Genomic DNA, 17,977 nt, shown 5'->3' with positions numbered 1-17,977 from the left:
GAGTCTTTTTCACACTATCAACTGCCCAAAACACACAAGCCCCACTTTGCATTGTGTGTCAGTTATTTTGTGATAATTAGATTTATTGCACGTTTGTCAGTATGCACCACTAAAGCAGAATGTTAGCTAAATATATAAAAAATACTTTGCTTTAATTAATATGTTTTCAAACAAAAGAAGCACAATTAGCCATATTTTAAAAAATTAAAATTCCATCTCCTCCTTCTCCCATTGAAAAGTCCAGAATCTACAAATATGCAAATATTGTTAATTTCAAAAGTTGAACTGCTGGACACAAGATGTCTCATACTTAATGGTTCCATCTCCTCCTTCTCTCATTGAAAAGTCCAGAATCTACAAATATGCAAATATTGTTAATTTCAAATGTTGAACTGCTGGACACAAGATGTCTCATACTTAATGGCAAAGTCCATTCTCAGTGTGTGCACTGCAGGCTTCAGGTTTTTACATCACACATGTGTAAGTTACATACTGGACCATGATTGGCTACAAACTAGTTGTGATGTCACAAGTCATGCTTGTAGGCCCACCCCCTAAACTCAACTCAATTTAATGGGCTCTGAGAAACTTTCCTCCTTCAGCAGATGAATGTAATAACAGTCTTCTAGTTTCAAACTCTGCATATACATCATTCTGCACAGTGAAGCTCAAACATCCAACTGAAGGAACAAGAAGAAAAACACATTTATGAGTAGAGGGGGATTTTAAGCAAACAAGGGGTCAACAGAGTTCCATAGATACATTTTCAGCTGGGGTCACCTGGTGGGTTATTCTGGCACATAAGTATGCAGGATTATTTAAGTTCTTAGGTGTTGCACATCAAGCACACCTAGTTATACAAAGTAGTATACCAGAAATCTCAGATAGTGGCTGGGGCCATTATTTACCTCAGTTGAGCACCAGGCCTTCATTTGAAACCGGTTTATATTAGAGATGGGCCTTTACTTCAGATTTCCCCTGTTTTATTAGCATATCTCATCATATGTTAGTAAGAGGCCTCCCTGTTTGGTTTTATAATTTGCACCTGTTTTAATTTGCTGAAAACACATGAGGCATTCAGTGTAATGTACATTTCTACATTTTTAAAATTGCTGTTAAAGGACAGTTTCACAGTTTTTCCAACATTGTGTTGTTCTATGTGTTTGTGGTGCTGTCCCTGGCATTTGAAGGGATCTGGGGTGAGCCATAGAAGAAGCTCCAGAAAGACTCAAGTTCAGGCTGTGTGGGAGTCTCCAAAAAGCCCTCCACAAAGAGTCCAGTTTCTGTGAGTACTGAGAATGGGTTAACTGCCTCTGCCATCGTTTTATTTAAAGGCATCATTAGTGATTTTCAAACAAATTGGGACCTACTATCACTGCCAAATTGAATGGAAGCTCTTTTAATACATTCTAGACAACAGCTGACTCTAATTTCATAATGTTTTCTTATGGTTATTTACATCAGTAATGGTTGTAAACAGGAGTAAAACAGCCCTATATTTTTATCTAACTATCTTACTGATCTACATCAGCAGTAAAAGACAAACATTGATCCAAGTCAAACTTTTCAAATATGGATCTGAATTAAGCTTCAGTTTTTATGGTCAAAAAATAAAGAATGAACTCTTAGGGGCTCTAATAAGTCAGTAAAAGGTTGGTGTTAGTGTTACAGTACAGTATAGTGTGTTTGGGATTTGAAATTCCTTACTATGGTGTCACCGAGTGGCAGAACAAGAAATGACACAATGTGGTCAACAACAATGCACACTGCTTTCTCAGAATGAACGAACTGAGAGCAACACACAGACTGCACCAATTTTCACTGAGATTGTTAGAGTTTTATACAAACAAAAACTCAAAGAGTTTCATTTGAATAATTTTACAGATGCTTACTATGATCACATACAAAAATCTACATATAATAACATCAAATAAACAAATGTTAATGAGGTTACTTCACAGCATACATCCATTTTCTTTTAAACTGCGTAACACAGCCGCTATAGATCAGGAGCTGTGTCTTACCAATAGAAGTTGGAAGAAATGGAGATTCTTCTTAAATATGATGCTGCTGATAGTGATTTTTACCGAGGGGCAGGGAAAGCTTTGAAGCTAAAGGAATGCCAAGTCAACCATGTTGCTGTGGATGATTTTCGTGAATGAAATATGCTGCTAATTGTGAAAATACAACACTAGTAGATACAAACACTGTTTACAAAGTCACAATGAAGGTGTATCCAATAACTACATTTTAAAGGTAAAACTTTTTAAAATTGAATTAAACCTCATTAAAACAACCAAAAATGCAACATTTTGTTGTAATGCTACTTGATGTTTGTGAGGATGAAGAACCTGATTTCATTAATCAATTTTTTTTTTCATATATGTTTGTTGCTATAGTTTACACTTCTCTTCACACTACAACAGTCTGTCTGATGATATTCTACCCTATTTCATACTTCAGTTTCTCAAGGTTTGTGTTTGCTTTGTTGTTCCAGTGTGACTGTGGTGCATGAGTATAAGGTGTACTGGGTGAAGATTGCAGGTCCTGTGGTGTCTCTGAGAGGAGCGACTGCTGTTCCAACCACTGCTGTTCCTGCTGAAACCACCAGCCCTGCTGCTCTTTCCACACCGGTCAGTGTCTGACACTGTCACAGAGAAAGTAAACAATAATGATTGTGAAAGGTGTTATGTCCAGCATGTTTGCTTCAGACAACAAATAATAATGTTAAGGCATGGAATAATAACCCTAAACACCACAGTGACCTTGTTAGACACAAAATGATTTATACAACTTTTTTTCACATATGGAGTAGTTCTCCCCAACACCTGAAACACACACTTATGTGGAAACGTGGTGGAGTACTCTTTAATGTGAAGCAGCAACAGCAGGAAATGATTGGTTTACATCAGTAGTAACTTAACACAGCTCACTAAATCATAATAAGGCTGACAGCTGAGGTATGAACTGGAATAAAAGTGTGAAACTACACACCGAACTACAGAGATTGTTAAATTTTAAAGAAGAACTGGGAGCTGACCACAGAAAGAAAACAGAGCTTTCTCTTTGGTCATTAGCACACACACACATGTTGAGCCATGAGTTTGGTGCATGACATGGCTTTGGTTTGAGGGAGGGGATTCTCCTAGGTTTGCAACTCACCAACATGGCAACTGACCTAGCTAGCCCCACAAGTAATCACCACATCATTAAACTTCCAGCACTACCTATTTTGTGAGAACAAGTGAATGAATCTTGTAGCGTCACTTTCTGATCTGACCGAGGCTTTAGCCTTTCAGTTGACCACATATTTTTACATAAATGCATTTTTGGCTTTTTCCGTGTTTCTCTGTACCTAAACATCCAAGGGAAAATTCTTCAACCAAATTACAAAAAAGCTAATTTTCTCTTCCATGTAGTTGTATTATCTTGTTTCGGTAGATGGTTTTTGTCCAGGTTTTTTAGATTTCTGTCTGTGAAATTTTTGCCTCCACAACACAGAGACGTGAAATGAATTTTATTCGTTAAAAATTGACATTTAAAAGCATCTGTTGTCTTCTTCCTCCTCAGTTTAGTTCAGAGGGTTGTGGCCATACTAAGTCTTGCCTCCGAGACCCAATGGGCTGTGACCCAGAGTCTGACCCCCACTGTTTCTTCCTGTCATTTACCACTGATGAAGAAGAGAGGAGTGTGATGTTTGAACTCAGTGGGCCTGCCAAAGGTTACGTGTCCTTCGCTCTGTCTCTGGACAAATGGATGGTGGGTTTCATCATGACATGTAGTTTTTCAAAGAACACTGAACACACCAGAAATGTTAGATAGTGTTAGCTGTCTCAAACTGAGGGGCAGTAAAAGGCATTAAATTGAATGTTAGAGTCCAGTGTACCATAGGCTACTACTCATACCAGGGTTTTTACATCTTGCTGCCTTTTTATTTCAAGCGACCCATGCTCTCCATTACTGCTAACATTTTTTTCAAAGATGTGATTTAGATTTTTAAATGTGTTTTCTCCTTCCTTCCTGCCGCAACTGGTTGTCATTTGTTTCAATACAGTATTAAAATCAGTTTGAGGAGACTTGGCTTTATGTTTAATAGTATTGTCCTGCTGCACTGTCTTAAAATGAGGAGACTATCTATAAAAAGTCTTACACTGTTCACCACTGTTACTGGCAGTAGTGGAAGAAGTACTCAGATCCTTTATTTAAGTAAAAGTATCAATATCACACTGTAAAAATACTTAATTACAAGTCCTGAATTTAAAATCCTGCTTAAGTAAAAGTATAGAAATATTACCAGCTAACTTAACTTAAAATAGTAAAGTAAAAGTACTCATTGTGGGCTGTGACTGATATATTAAATGATTTAACAAAGTAGATTATTAATACTGATGAGTCAGTGCAAAAGCAGCATTTTATTATTGTAGCAGCTTGAGATGGAGGGTCATAAAATAATCTGAGAGGTCTTGAGATGATAGATTGGGTAGGAAAGAAGAAAAAACAAAGTTCTGCTAAATAAATTTGGATTAATTTTTGTGAAATATTAGCGAGTTTTACCTCTTTGGGCTTCAAACATTTATTTATCTTTGGTGGAACTGCAAACAACTCATACAATTCTGAAACATGACAAAGGGACATAAATACACACACATTGTTTATGTAAGGGCCCCAAGCCAAAAAGTTTGGGAACCACTAGTTTAATCTTAAATAATGCAGTGTGATTTATAGTCTTATCATTATGTTATTTTGTGTGAAATGTTTATCTGAAAACTAACTAAAGCTGTCAAACAAATATAGTGGAGTAGAAAGTACAATATTTCTCTCTGAAATGTAGTAGAATGGAAGTATCTAGTAGCATCAAATGAAAATACTCAAAGTACAAGTGCCTTAAAATTGTAGTACAATACTTGAGTAAATGTTCTTAGTTACATTCCACCACTGGTTACTGAAAAGTTTCTGGCTAACAGAGACCACCTTTGAACAGGGACAGGGCACAACATCTCCACTTAGATATGAACACCTGCTATCACATGACTGAAGGCTCATAGGTTATGTGATGACAACCAAGCTCTGTAAAAACCGAGCAAACTCCACTTTCAATTATTAAGTATATAAAAACATATTGTCTACATTGACTATTGTCTATATACTATAGATAGTAGGCTCCAATATTAGGACAAGGTCGTTTTTTCTTTCTGTTTTTTTCTTGTAATGTTCAGAAGAATTCATGGTGATTTTGAACAGTGCTGTTAACTGTAACTGTACTATGAACTGATCAGTCTTTTTCTTACAGTACGAGAAACAGCTTTTGGGAACTAAAAAGTAAATGTCTGAAATGTCGAAATGCATTACCCACATTGCAGGTTTCACAGATATGTTTGTTTTGTTGCTGTTTTAGGGGAATGATGACGTCTATCTGTGTGTGAAGGATGGAAGCAGAGTTACCATCAGTGCTGCATATGTCTCTGGGCGAACACAACCTGAGCTGACAACAGAGGTACATTCTCAAACACTTATTCTGGACATGTGTCTGATCATCATCAACGCATGAATGGTTTAACAGACCGTCAGTCGCTAGTTTTGACCTCTCTGTTTGCAGGACGCTCTGTGGGGTCGGGCCTGGAGGCTGGCTGATGGAGTCATCCAGTGCTGTTTCCATAGAAACATCCTCCTCCCTCAGCTGGAGAACAGGTTCAACTTAAACCAGAGCTACTTCCTGTTTCTTGCACACGGTAGATCCCACCAGGGTAAGAAAAGACTGATATTTGAATTTGCAGATATGATATAAAATTGGCCAATCATTTATATCAACAGCCAGTCTGATGCATTGGAGTGGCCAGAAAAATAGAACTGCATACCCTTCAATACATACTGTTATACTTAAATGTTTCATTTTTGTTGAGATAACTACTGCACTTGTTTGAATGTTGACTCATGATATTCATGGACTGTATTCAGTTGCATACAGTGCATGACGCAGTGTACAACAGTGCACACTCCTCATATTTTACACACAGAGATCAATTTACTAGTCACAAGGAGGACTACACAGCCTGTGAAAATGGTTGCATAATGTCCTCTGCTGCTCTAAATGTTGACTATTATTTTTAAAAATCTTTCTCTCCCAACTTTATGGAAGTGCAATACTAAATCACTCTACTATACTTAATATGGTGCCTCAGTGGTTAACGTTAATTTAAATGAAGATCCCACCCCTAATAATTGTTGTTCAGCAAGGACAAGCACCAATGTTCAACCTAGGTCAGGTGTAGGTTTGCAAATTAAAGGTTGGAGGCCCATTTGTTGACCTGTTCAGATTAAGCAAAGACCATCTGAAAGCACTTTAATTCTATTCTATTCTATTCTATTCTATTCTATTCTATTCTATTCTATTCTATTCTAATGTATTTTATATTGACACTTTATGTATTTAGCTATTTACTAGACTTTCAGAAGTTGAGTACAGCCTGCATGGATCTGTCAGTGCTTTCTGGGTCTGCTGGCTCTGCTCAGGTGTTGTATTCATAGAGACACTTTGAGTAAGGTTGAGGTGGTTTTGCTTGTTCACTCTGTGGGTCATGAGTATTTCAGTCTGATTAGTCATGCCAGCAGTGAGAATACTGGCATGAGTCACACTGCTGTGAATAGCATACACTGTTTCCTCTATGTCTTCAACCAACTTCTGAAAAGAAATGCCTTGAACTGATTTGAACCTGAATCTTATTGTATCCAACTTTTTGTGTGTAAAAAAATTTAGTGTAAATAGTGAAAAGTCCATGTTGACAAAACATCTTCCTCCACAGGTTTTATCCACAGACATGATCGCCAGCCTCTCATCTCCACCAATCAGAAAGTGATCAGCGGACCTGCAGAGGATCTTGGCGGATCCCACTCCCCCCTGCTGATCAAGCTCCATGGTTGGTTGACAAACATGCTCACAATTAGACTGATAATGGCTCCAGTATTGGTCAGTCTACCATTTCAGAGTCATGAAGATCAATATTGATGCAGCAGAACCGGAGATACCATTGTTTTTTATTCCGTGCATTCTTTTTCCTGTCAAAATCTGGTGGCTACATTACCCACAATGCAACTTGACAACTAATGGTTCAGTCAGAGATTGGGGTGTGTTATGTTAGTGGCGGCTAATGTAGCCTCAAGCAGAGGTGGAACTACAGAGGTCTGCTAACCTCACTTCTTTCTAACTCAACACCCTCAGATTTTTTTTCATGTTCAAACTTGTAGTTGTCAGCCCCAACCAACACTGACTCAAGTGACTTGAGGTAATTTAGCAGATTTCACACAGCTCCCTCTGGAGAAATATAAGTCTTTAAACTACTTTGTTCATGTATGCAGTAGTACTCCCCAACACCTGGAAAGACATGATATGGAAAATCAGTGGAGTTTCTTCTTTACTTGTTTGGAATCTAAAGTCTCTAATTAGGATACATTCCAATGAAGAACTTCCCACAGACAAACATGACACCTTTGACCAATTCTACGAGGAATGTTGTATGTGATCAAACAGACTGCATCTTACTTACAGATAAGTTATCCATACCACTGTGTGTGTTGACCTCAGTGTTAAGGGTTTTTTTTGTGTACCATTGTCCTCTCAGGTGTGTTCATGCTGACAGCATGGATGTGGATGGTGAGCACAGCTGTCTTCATTGCTCGCCACTACAAACACCTCTGGCCTGAAAAAACTCTGCTGGGACACCGGCTCTGGTTTCAGGTGAGAGGACCAGTATGTATATTACAGTGAATTTTAAGACGTCCAAACATGTGACACACTCTGAAATGTCTCTATCAAAGGAATAAGTCACATCATTTTCATAAACAATTGTTTTATTTTTCTACTTTCTATCTATTTCTCTCTCTATATATCTGTAGCTCCATCGAACCATGATGGTCTTGGCTGTAGTCCTAACTTTTGTGGCCATCACTCTGGCTTTTATATACAGGAGAGGATGGAGTAAGGTAAGTTTGTGTGTGTCTGTGTGTGTGTGTGTGTGTGTGTGTGTGTGTGTGTGTGTGTACTGTACCCCCTCATGCTTTTCCACCTGTCCCTCCATCTGTCTAGCTGGCTCTTAGCTTCTCTAAATTGTTTGCTCTGTGTCTTTGTGTCAGTCCCACACAAACACATCATGTGTCATCATGGCTTGTTCTTGTGTATGTGGAGCTGTGTGTGTGATTGTGTACAGCTTTGGGCAGTACATTTACTACATAGAGGGAAACTACTAGAAAAAAATGTTGTAAAACATTAAACTACACTTTGCAGTAGCAGGAGGTTCCTGCTGGAATTTAAAACAAAAAAAAGTTTTCTGATGGTTTTTGTGACATCCTGACCTTTCCAGATCAGCTTTGCACAGAGAATATCTCATTATTGAACAGCTAAATTGTCATAACATTTGCTTTGCATGTTCATATTTCCCAGTGGATGAGCCCTTTTGCTATTAATGACTCAAATTACCTTTTGTCTAAGGCCACCCTCATGACAAGCTATACATTTGTAGCCCTGATATTAAGGGCTCTAATGGTGTGGTGAAGGTGTTCTGGCTCACATGGCATCCATATAGCGTGACCACATTCTTAAAGAGAGACTGTTGTTGGCATGTTGATATGGTACAGGTGATTTTTAGAGCAATACACATACACATAGAGCAATGCACATACTGTGTGTAAAAACAGCCTTTTGTGCTTAAAACTTGCTAGTATGTGGATTTGAATTTTCAGTTAAGTCAAATTCTGCAGCCCCCTAACCTTGGCAAAATAGCCAAGACTCTGGGTTTATTTTGTATGTTTACCCTCCCAGCTAGTAGCAGTTGCCCCACAACGTATTAAAAACAGAACCATGGCTGACTGCAGTGCTGCCAACTCTGCAACTTTCTTGCTAGGTTTGACGAGTTTTAAGACCCCTATAGTGACTTCTTTCAAAACGCGGCTAGCGACAAATCTAGCAACTTTTTGACCAGACCTTAACTTTTCTCCTTGGAGGGAGTCACCAATATTTCTCATTGAATAAGAGCTAAAGTGGCTCTCTAGACTGACTATGGAGTAGGACAGAGCAGCGGCACATTCAGCTGGACCAATCACCAGCCAGACAGATGTGGATGAGCTGTGAATATGCGTACCTAACAATAATTCACTAATCCTCATTGTTTGACTGGGGAACTCCTTCTCCTTTGTTTTGACTTTAAATGGTTCAACTATTTAAGTTTGATTTTGTTTAATCAAAATAGATGAAATTAACAACAGTGAGTTCCATTCCATATCTGGATCATCTTTCTATTCATGATACTTCAGCTACAATGTCTATGAAGCCTGCATGAAAGTGTTTTTTAATATTAGAGGTAGATTTAGATGCATATTGAGGGTATAGTTGCTTTAAAAAAATAGCTAATAATCCAGCTAGTTAGAGTCAGTTTAGCTAGCTTCCTTCAACACATCAAACTTTATCTGTCTTGAGGAACGCTTTCCTGTAATTCAGCTTCCTCTGCTGTGAACTAACATGTAGCTAACACTGTAGTGTTTCTGTGTGTTCCTCAAGCTGCACTGTGGTGAGTATGTGTGTGAATGACTCAGCCACGTTAGTCCCATGCTGTTCTGCAGTGTGAGCATCACAGTGTTGAAGCCATCCAAGAGTTTGTTCACTCTGACTCACCACTAAGGCTGAGCTCTCAGGACGGACACAAACAACACTATCTGCTAGTTTGTCCACAGGCTCAACTGCTTCATCATAAAGGTGATGTGAATGTTTTAGGTATGGATGGATGATGCATCCTGCAAATGTGCCGGACTGCAGTTGGACAAAGTAACAGAAGCGCAGCATTAATACAGACTTTCAAGAATCTGGGTCATTAAGGCAGCCGCACAAAAGTTCAACATAAGTTTGAGCTTTGTATTATGCATTTCTTTATATGTAGACGCTGGTTTTTGAGATACTGAGCAGTAGAGATCTGACTGCTCTTTACTTTTGAAAAAATATGGTAACACTAAAACAAGAACTAATCTCTTATATACTAAAATATAGCCTTGAATTTTAAATTAGAGTCCTTTAAATGTAATTATTGTCCACACTGTATGACAATATCACATATATATTCTGTGTTGTGTTCCAGCTCTTTATTGAAGCAATATGATACGGTAAGAATTTGTGTACACATGGTTTTATGATTTTAAACACACAATATGTAATTTCAGCCACAAAGCGTCTCTCAATCAAAACAATAACAAAAGATGGAGTGTGATGACGGTGTGAAGTAGCAAGGGATCATGTGAGTTGTTGTCTTCATTGTTAAACAACCAGCTTCTCCGGGATAGGATTACTCCAGTGTTCATTGTTCAGGATGTTTTCTCCTCTCCTAAAACAAATGTACACACAGATTTAAACCGTAAAAATACTGAATAAAGCAGTTGCACTTAAAAAATCAGTGTTTCTCTGACGCTGTTTGGCTGGCACCGGACGTCCGGTAGGGGCTGTTAGCTGAGCTGCTGCCGACATTCGTTTGGTTTATTTCTCTTATAACTTAAGATCCAGATGTTCGGCAGGTTTCTACCAGCAGCTGAATTATCCGCAGGGATCTCATCCTCTCCAAAAACAAACGTACATGCAGATTAAAATGGGTAAAAATACTGAATAAAGCTGTTTCACCTAAAAATTCAATCTTTCTCTGATGATATTCGGCGAGCACTGGACTTCCTGGAGGGACTGTTAGCCGAGCTGCTGCTAACATTTGCCCAGCTTATTTCTCTGTTCACTTAAGATCCAGATGTCTGATCAATAAAATCCTTCATCTGGTAAAAATTTATAGTGAAGACAACCAAAAAATAAAACGTTTATCATGAAATGTGACTTAAAACTGAATAAAAGTCAATTTATAACAGTTTCTGTCGAACAACCACAACGCCGATGTGTTATCTTGACTGTGTGTAAGTTACTCTTTGGTAGATGCCATTGTAGTGGACAAACACAATGCCGACGCATGCATCTTGTGCACTATACTCTTTGGTAGAGGAGGTATGACACCATTGACAGGCGACCAAATGAAACGGTCCGATACCTTGATTAAAATGACAGATTTCTCTGTGTTTGAAAATCGTTGGAAACATTTGGGATAATGTAAGTACACAACTCAACAAAATATATAACATAGGTCTAATTGTTTTTAGACATTTTAATGTGGAATAGTTACATATTAAAGCTTTAAGAGGGAATTATGAATTATTATTGTGCATGACTCAAATATGACCACCGATATAACTCATATGAGGATATATATAATAATAAGGAAATAGTCCTCCTTGTTGGCCACACAAGAGAGGTCAATTAGAATTATGATTGTTATTAATCTTAATTGTGATTTTGTCAGAGTATAGGTCTTTTAAGGTTAACTGACTGAGATGCAAACACAAGAAAACACAAACAAGTTCATTTTAGATTACTGTACGAGTCCTGCTGTTTTTTAATGAAATGTCACAGAGGATCTCAAACTTTGTTTTTCTAAAACGTCTCTCAGGATAAACTGACCTTTTTCACCTCTCAATAGTGAAGGTGTCAGCATTAACACTGGCCAGACCAAGCACCCTGAATAGTCCAATGCCTAAAGAGATAACAAAATTAATAACAGGATTAAGAGAAGCTTAACGACCCTTGGGTCATGTGAACTGAAGAACATGCAACTCAAAAGAACTCCAGTTAAGAGACTGAAATGCATTTTTTTTTACATCAGGATAAAGAAATTCACCCAGATTAAGAAACTACCCTCAAACTCTCTCTCTCTTTCTCTCTCATTCTCTTCCTTTCTCTCTCTCTCTCTCTCTCTCTGTTAACACACATGCACACAGACACCCACACCTCCCCCCTTTGCTCTGTTTCTCTTCTCTTTCTTTCTGAATTTATTCATTTTATTTTAATATTTCATTATTCATAATTTGTGTCAGGATTACACATACTCCAGTAAAACTAGTCAGAGTAGTTGTTTTAAAGGTATGCCACCCACACACACACACTTGATAAATGTATCTTTTTTATATTTTATAATACATTTTTTCTCCTAAATTGAGTCTACAGAGCATTCTGAAGGGTAATTCTCAGCAGTTTGATACATACTAGCATGTTAGGATTTTGATGATGTCTGTACCTGGAACACTGAATCCCTTCTGTATTTCAGTCACATAAAGGGGACATATTATGCTTTTTTGTGGTTTTCATATACTGTTATGATGTCATCTATGTTAAACATGGTCAAAGTTCAAAAACTTGAAGTTAATGTATGAAGAAATGCTCCTTGCAAGTCAAAAGTCACAGCTTCAGCCTGCCCTGAAGGCTTCATTTGCAACAGTTTTTTCTACCTTGCTGTTGTCCATAAATGTGGTTATTTATGGGGATACTCTGTAGTCTTGGTTGCTATGGTTGTTGCTAAGGTTTATCCATATGTTGTTTGTGTTGTCCACTCTCATATTTTGGATTGGATTTTGACTCGAAGATGTATGGATGTATTTGAGAGGTTAACATTTTGAGTACAGAATGAGAAAAAGTAGTGAAATCCTACTACTACTGTTTGTTCCATGGTTTGGTGACGTAGCCTCCTGAGCGGCTGTGACGCAACTTCCATAAGCTGGCCAATCAGAACAGAGTGGGCTCATCAGGAGGGGGGCCTTAAGGAGACAGGAGCTAAAACTGCCTGTTTCAGACAGAGGCTGAACTAAGGGTCTGCATAAAGGGCCAGTATCAGTTAAATAGAGAGTTAAATAAAGAGTTTTAAACTGTAAATTATGCAAAGATATTCCAGTAGCGCCCCAGATTAAAAACATAGACCTGGATATGTACATAATATTTCCACATTAACTTATTGTTGATTGTCCATCATTCTGTTCCTGACCCTGTTGGCAGTTTTTTGCAGTGGCCTCTAGGTGTCTGTCTTCTTCCATGACATAACATCAGGAAATGCTGACAAAATCTAGTACCAACAAATCATCAGCTGCCGCTCCAACATGATTAAATGTTTAGAAAGATCCTGAAATTTAAGAGTGTTTTTACAGAAGACTCTAGTTATTCAATAATTCTGTGTAATCAAACATTGAGTCATGGTTTGTTCATTCTCATGTCTGTGCCATTTTCTGGCTTTGTCTTAATACAAATACATGCAGTGTATGGACAGAGTGCCTACTTGTGTTACTTATTTCCAATGTTCACCAACAGAAACTAAGTAGCTGTAAAGACTGCAGGAGCACGGAGGATTCTCAGAGCACATGGAGACAGACTTGGTTAATGATGTCATCCTGCTGTTCTGCTGTCTCTGGAGTTCAGATAGATAGATTTTAAATGTGCATTATGTGTTGTTTCAGACATAAGACTGTTATTCTGTACTAACTGGCACTGGCTGTTAAGTGGTTATGACCACAAGTGTGTGACACTGATTTCACTCAAACACTGATCCTGATTCTTCTGTTATGTCTTGTCTCTGATGCTGTGACAGTGTGATGTTCACATACCACCTGCTGCTTCTCCTCCTGCTGTGTCTGCTCCTCCTCACAGAGCTTTGCAAACTTATTAGGTCTGAAAAAGTTGCTTATGTACTGTTTAAAGTCAAATTACTATCATTTTAAAAACCCATTTGCTGTTCTCGATCTCTTCATTATCTGCAATTTCCACACCATCTTCATGTCTCAGTGTATTCAGATACAGTATGTATATCCAGGAATCCAGGGCTGTATTTATTAAACTACATCAATTTTACTCCCACTTGCAAATTTACAAATAAAGCGTTTATCCTTTTTTGAAAAATAGTTAAAAATGAATGAAGATCTCTAGAGGACTGTGAAGTTGACTTAGAGTAGATCCTAGATGAGTGCTGTACAGAAACACAGGTGAGCACACACCTTCTGAGACTTGTTTTTAAGTGACTGTACAAAATATTTTTGATCATGATGAATAATAACTGGAGCAAAATGTATAATTCAGAATTTTTAGCCAATCATTTGCTAAGTCTGCAACTGACCACATAGTTTCCTTTTTTTTTAAACAATATGTTTATTGATTTTTCTTTTTTAATCGAAAATGTATAATATATTACCTGAACATATCATATTATCTATACATATCTGAATTTACACTATTAAACTTATTTAACTTAGCAGGAGTTGCAGATGTTCGTATTAACTAGTTGCATTGTAATAATTTTAACCAAGTGTTCACAGTCCGTGTCTGAGCCTTAGTGCAGATGCTACTCCATTGATCCAGTGATATATCCTCCTGGGTGTCTTCCCTCCAACAATTCAGTTTCTGCACAGATGATTCAATTGAGCCAGACACTAGCATATTGTATAAAGCTGAAATTCTGCCCTTTCCATTACAATGGGTTGAGATCTTATTTATTTTTATCTAAAGTGGACAGAGGGGGTTCTGTTAAAGTTTGGTTATGGGCAGCTGTGAGGAAGGTCCTTAGCTGTTAATATTAAAAAAAAGAAAAAAAGAAATTTTTTTTTAGGAATATCATATTTCACCACAAGTTCTGCAAATGTCATAAAAATCTTATCTTTATACAAGTCTAGAACTTTCCTTAGTCCCATGCTGACCCAAAGTTGGAAACCCAGATCATTTATCTCAGGATAAAGCATGACAGGGAATGTATGTCACTCGGAAATTTCTGTGTCTCATACCAAACATTAATTGTTATAATTTCCTTCCTGCTCCAGCTTGGTTCTCTTTTTGTTTCCATTTCAGCAAATTAACTGTTATCAAATCCTGTTTGAATCCCTCGTGCAGACACACACCACCAATTAATTGATCTACTAACAAGTAATGTGTGTGTATCAAAGCTTGATATATCTTACTCTTCTGTGCCACAGAGCTCCATTGTTGTCCGAAAACTATTAAAAACACATCAGTGAGCCACACTGTCGCACTGAGTGACATGTTCCTCCATCGCAGTGAACACACACACACTCTGTAATTTATTTTGACTCCATCACACACACACCGTCCTGCTGCCACAAATACTCACTAGAGCACCAAATGTGGATTCATCTGACACTGAAAATAGTTCCCATCAAAAGTACTATTTCCTTCTCTTTGAAAAATGTTGTTTTAGAAAATTAAAGAGCCTTTTTAAAAAATAAAACTATATATTTGTGAGCTGCTTTTTTAAAAAATATTTACATCTTCAGTAGGAACTATTGAACTTGGGGCTGAGTGCACAACAGACAGACAGGGTGAAGAAGTCAGAAAGTATTGAGAGACAAACCAACACATTGTTGGAAGAGAAAACCAGTGTGATTGTCTGATTACTTGTGTTTATTGACCGGTATAGGATTTATGTCACAATGTCACCATGTTCCCACATCTCAGCTATCTCAATTATCATTCTTAAAGTAGCTGTAGCAGTAATAGTAAATGTAGTAGAAACAGCAGGTGCATCAAGCATTTGTTGGTATTTTCTTGTCACACATCACCTTAAACAACTCTAATGATCTCACTGCAGCTCCTCTTCCTCTGTGTTTTCTCGTCTTTCCTGTACTCTGCAGCTGGCAGGCTCTCATCCTTACATAGGCTGTACTGTCATGGCTCTGTCTGTCCTCCAGCCAATTATGGCAATGCTCCGACCAGCCCCGGAGTCCCCCCGGTAAGACCTCAAACCAGATTTTAATAACTGCATGACTTGGTCATCACTGTCTCAAATAAGTGGATTTTATGGTTATTCGGTCCTGTGAGAGGCAGTGTTAGGATTTTTAAATTCATCCACAGCAACCGAAATCATGTCAGGTCCTGTCTGTTTGTATCTGCAGAAGGATCATCTTCAGCTGGTTACACTTTGGAGCAGGCACTGTTACCCAGACACTTGCTGGTAAGGAGAGTGATTAGAAAGTCTATTTTCTAGAGACATTGTATGTGATTGCTGCAAGGTGCTGCTGCTCAAAGTGTCAATGATGACATGAAGACTTGTTGCCATGATCTGTTATATATCCATGGAGTATATGTTGGCACAATTATTATTTATTTATTATAAATGATGAATGTTAGTTATTTCAAACATAATCCCAAGTGTCCAACAATAGCCAGGCCTCTTACACTGTACATCAACAATCATAGTTGCACATACAATTATTTTGGGAGGTTTTATATTTTAGGGTCTGTTTTGGCATTTTGTAAGGATGAATTATGCACAATAACATGTAAATCTGATTTATGGCCACTTAGGTACATGTATTGGTGAAATGCTTATCATATTTGCAGTATAGTGAATATGGATAGGACGGTGTGTGTGGGATTGAGTCAAATAAACTGTAGTGTGTGTTCATAGTAATGAAGGCAAACATCACTGTAGCTCATTAATGTGTTTTAATAGTTTTTGGACAACAACTGAAGTTGCACGAGAAGATATCACAAGATATATCAGGCTTTGATACACACACAATACCTGTTAATCAGTTCATTGTTGGTTTGGCTCCAAACATGAGATTTTTTTAATAATATGGAAAATATAGAATATAATTATCATGTCATGATTGTCTCATTAAGACTTATTTTTATGGAACACTTTTTATGCCATGATATATTTAGTCTGTTTCTGTTTCTGTATGAAACACAATGCAGTATAATGTGTAGTGTGTCCCATGATGTTATTCTTCCTCCCTGCCTGAAATAGAAATTCCAGGTGGAACACTGACTGCTTCTCTCTCCCTCTCAGCGTTGTGTGTGTTCCTGGGTGCTGCTCAGCAGGCGCTGCTGTTACCTAGCCCCTGGTCTCCTGCAGTGCTAACTGGATGGCTGCTGTGGATTGTGCTGGCAGACCTGCTGCTACTAATCCCCTCCTGCAAATTCAGGAATAAAGGTACCACAGGCCAGTGTTGGTGTACGATGTCAGGCTGAGAAATGAACTCAAAATGAAATGTCTGATTGTCAGACTGAGTTGCATTCTGTCAAAGCTGAACTCAATTTGGATTTAATCACTGGTCGATGCTGTTTTAAAAGTTGGTGTGACTGGGCTTTAACACATGATGATGCAAGCACTCCAATCAGCCTTGGTAGTACGGGGACATGATCCCTCACTGGCTTCTCACCCACACTTACTGCTGATAGTGTTCGTGGAATACACTCATGCCACCAGTGCGCTTATTAATATATATGTTTAATTTTCTCTCCTGTTAGCTGTGGATTAGTTCTTCATGTCTGGAGTAAACAGTTGGTATTACATGTTTGTTTCAATTAGCGGTGAGTGCTGCTGCTGCCTGCAGCGAGAAAATCAATTGTTCTGTTCCAAAGCATTATGACTAAAGCCACAAATGAATATGATGCGTGTGTGTGTGTGTGTGTGTGTGTGTGTGTGTGTGTGACAGAGGTGGGTGTATTTATGTGGGTGTGTGTGAATGTGAATGCTAAATAGCTTGGAAATGTCAACCCTCTGTATGAATGTTTTAATGACAGACCTAAAATGAACCCTTCCATCAGACAGCAGTGGGAAGGAAGACTGTGTACTTTCACTATCAGTGGTGCACTGATGCACAAGTTCTCTGCTCTGCAGTGTTCCTGAAATTGCTTTATTTGGACTCTAAACCAATATGTGTCATTTTTATAGTATCTTATTCTCTATCCAACAAATATATTTGACTAATTATTGTGTATGTATCCACAGGAAAAAGCAACAGTGAAGACAAAGAGAACATTTTGTTTGCTCAGTTAGAGAGGCAGCAGCATGAAGAGGTGAGACTACAAGCCACACTTTACTCTCTATTTCCGCTTGCATTATTCATTGTGTTGTTTTTTGGGTTTGTTTTTTCCTCTCCTTCATCTCTCCTCCTCCTCCTCTCATTGTTGCTTCTTTTATACAATTTCTTTCAGATTTCTAAAATCAAGAAGATGGTGTTAGTGGTTTTCCTAATAGGAAATACAGGCTTCCTGGCTGCATTTATAAAAGCTATTGTCTGTGTGTAATTGTTCTCTCTACATGTGATCATCATCTGTGAGAATGCTTTGTAA

General features: G+C 38.1%; 1 protein-coding gene across 2 annotated transcripts in view; it reads left to right on the top strand.

Annotated features, from left to right (window-relative positions):
• frrs1b (ferric-chelate reductase 1b) overlaps positions 1-17,977 on the top strand; it is a 23,054-nt gene extending 5,077 nt beyond the window's left edge. For both annotated transcript variants that reach the window (XM_042400210.1, XM_042400209.1), the window contains exons 6-18: positions 1,191-1,285; positions 2,498-2,633; positions 3,571-3,759; positions 5,396-5,494; positions 5,597-5,744; positions 6,801-6,914; positions 7,617-7,732; positions 7,891-7,977; positions 15,526-15,623; positions 15,787-15,845; positions 16,689-16,832; positions 17,634-17,701; positions 17,840-17,977. In XM_042400210.1, the coding sequence (XP_042256144.1) occupies positions 1,191-1,285; positions 2,498-2,633; positions 3,571-3,759; positions 5,396-5,494; positions 5,597-5,744; positions 6,801-6,914; positions 7,617-7,732; positions 7,891-7,977; positions 15,526-15,623; positions 15,787-15,845; positions 16,689-16,832; positions 17,634-17,701; positions 17,840-17,932 (1,446 nt within the window). In that variant the 3' untranslated portion in view covers positions 17,933-17,977. The remainder of the gene's footprint in view (positions 1-1,190; positions 1,286-2,497; positions 2,634-3,570; positions 3,760-5,395; positions 5,495-5,596; positions 5,745-6,800; positions 6,915-7,616; positions 7,733-7,890; positions 7,978-15,525; positions 15,624-15,786; positions 15,846-16,688; positions 16,833-17,633; positions 17,702-17,839) is intronic.

Source organism: Thunnus maccoyii, chromosome 21 (assembly GCF_910596095.1).
Source record: "Thunnus maccoyii chromosome 21, fThuMac1.1, whole genome shotgun sequence".
Classification (NCBI taxonomy): domain Eukaryota; kingdom Metazoa; phylum Chordata; class Actinopteri; order Scombriformes; family Scombridae; genus Thunnus; species Thunnus maccoyii.
This window is presented reverse-complemented; position numbering and strand designations above follow the sequence as displayed.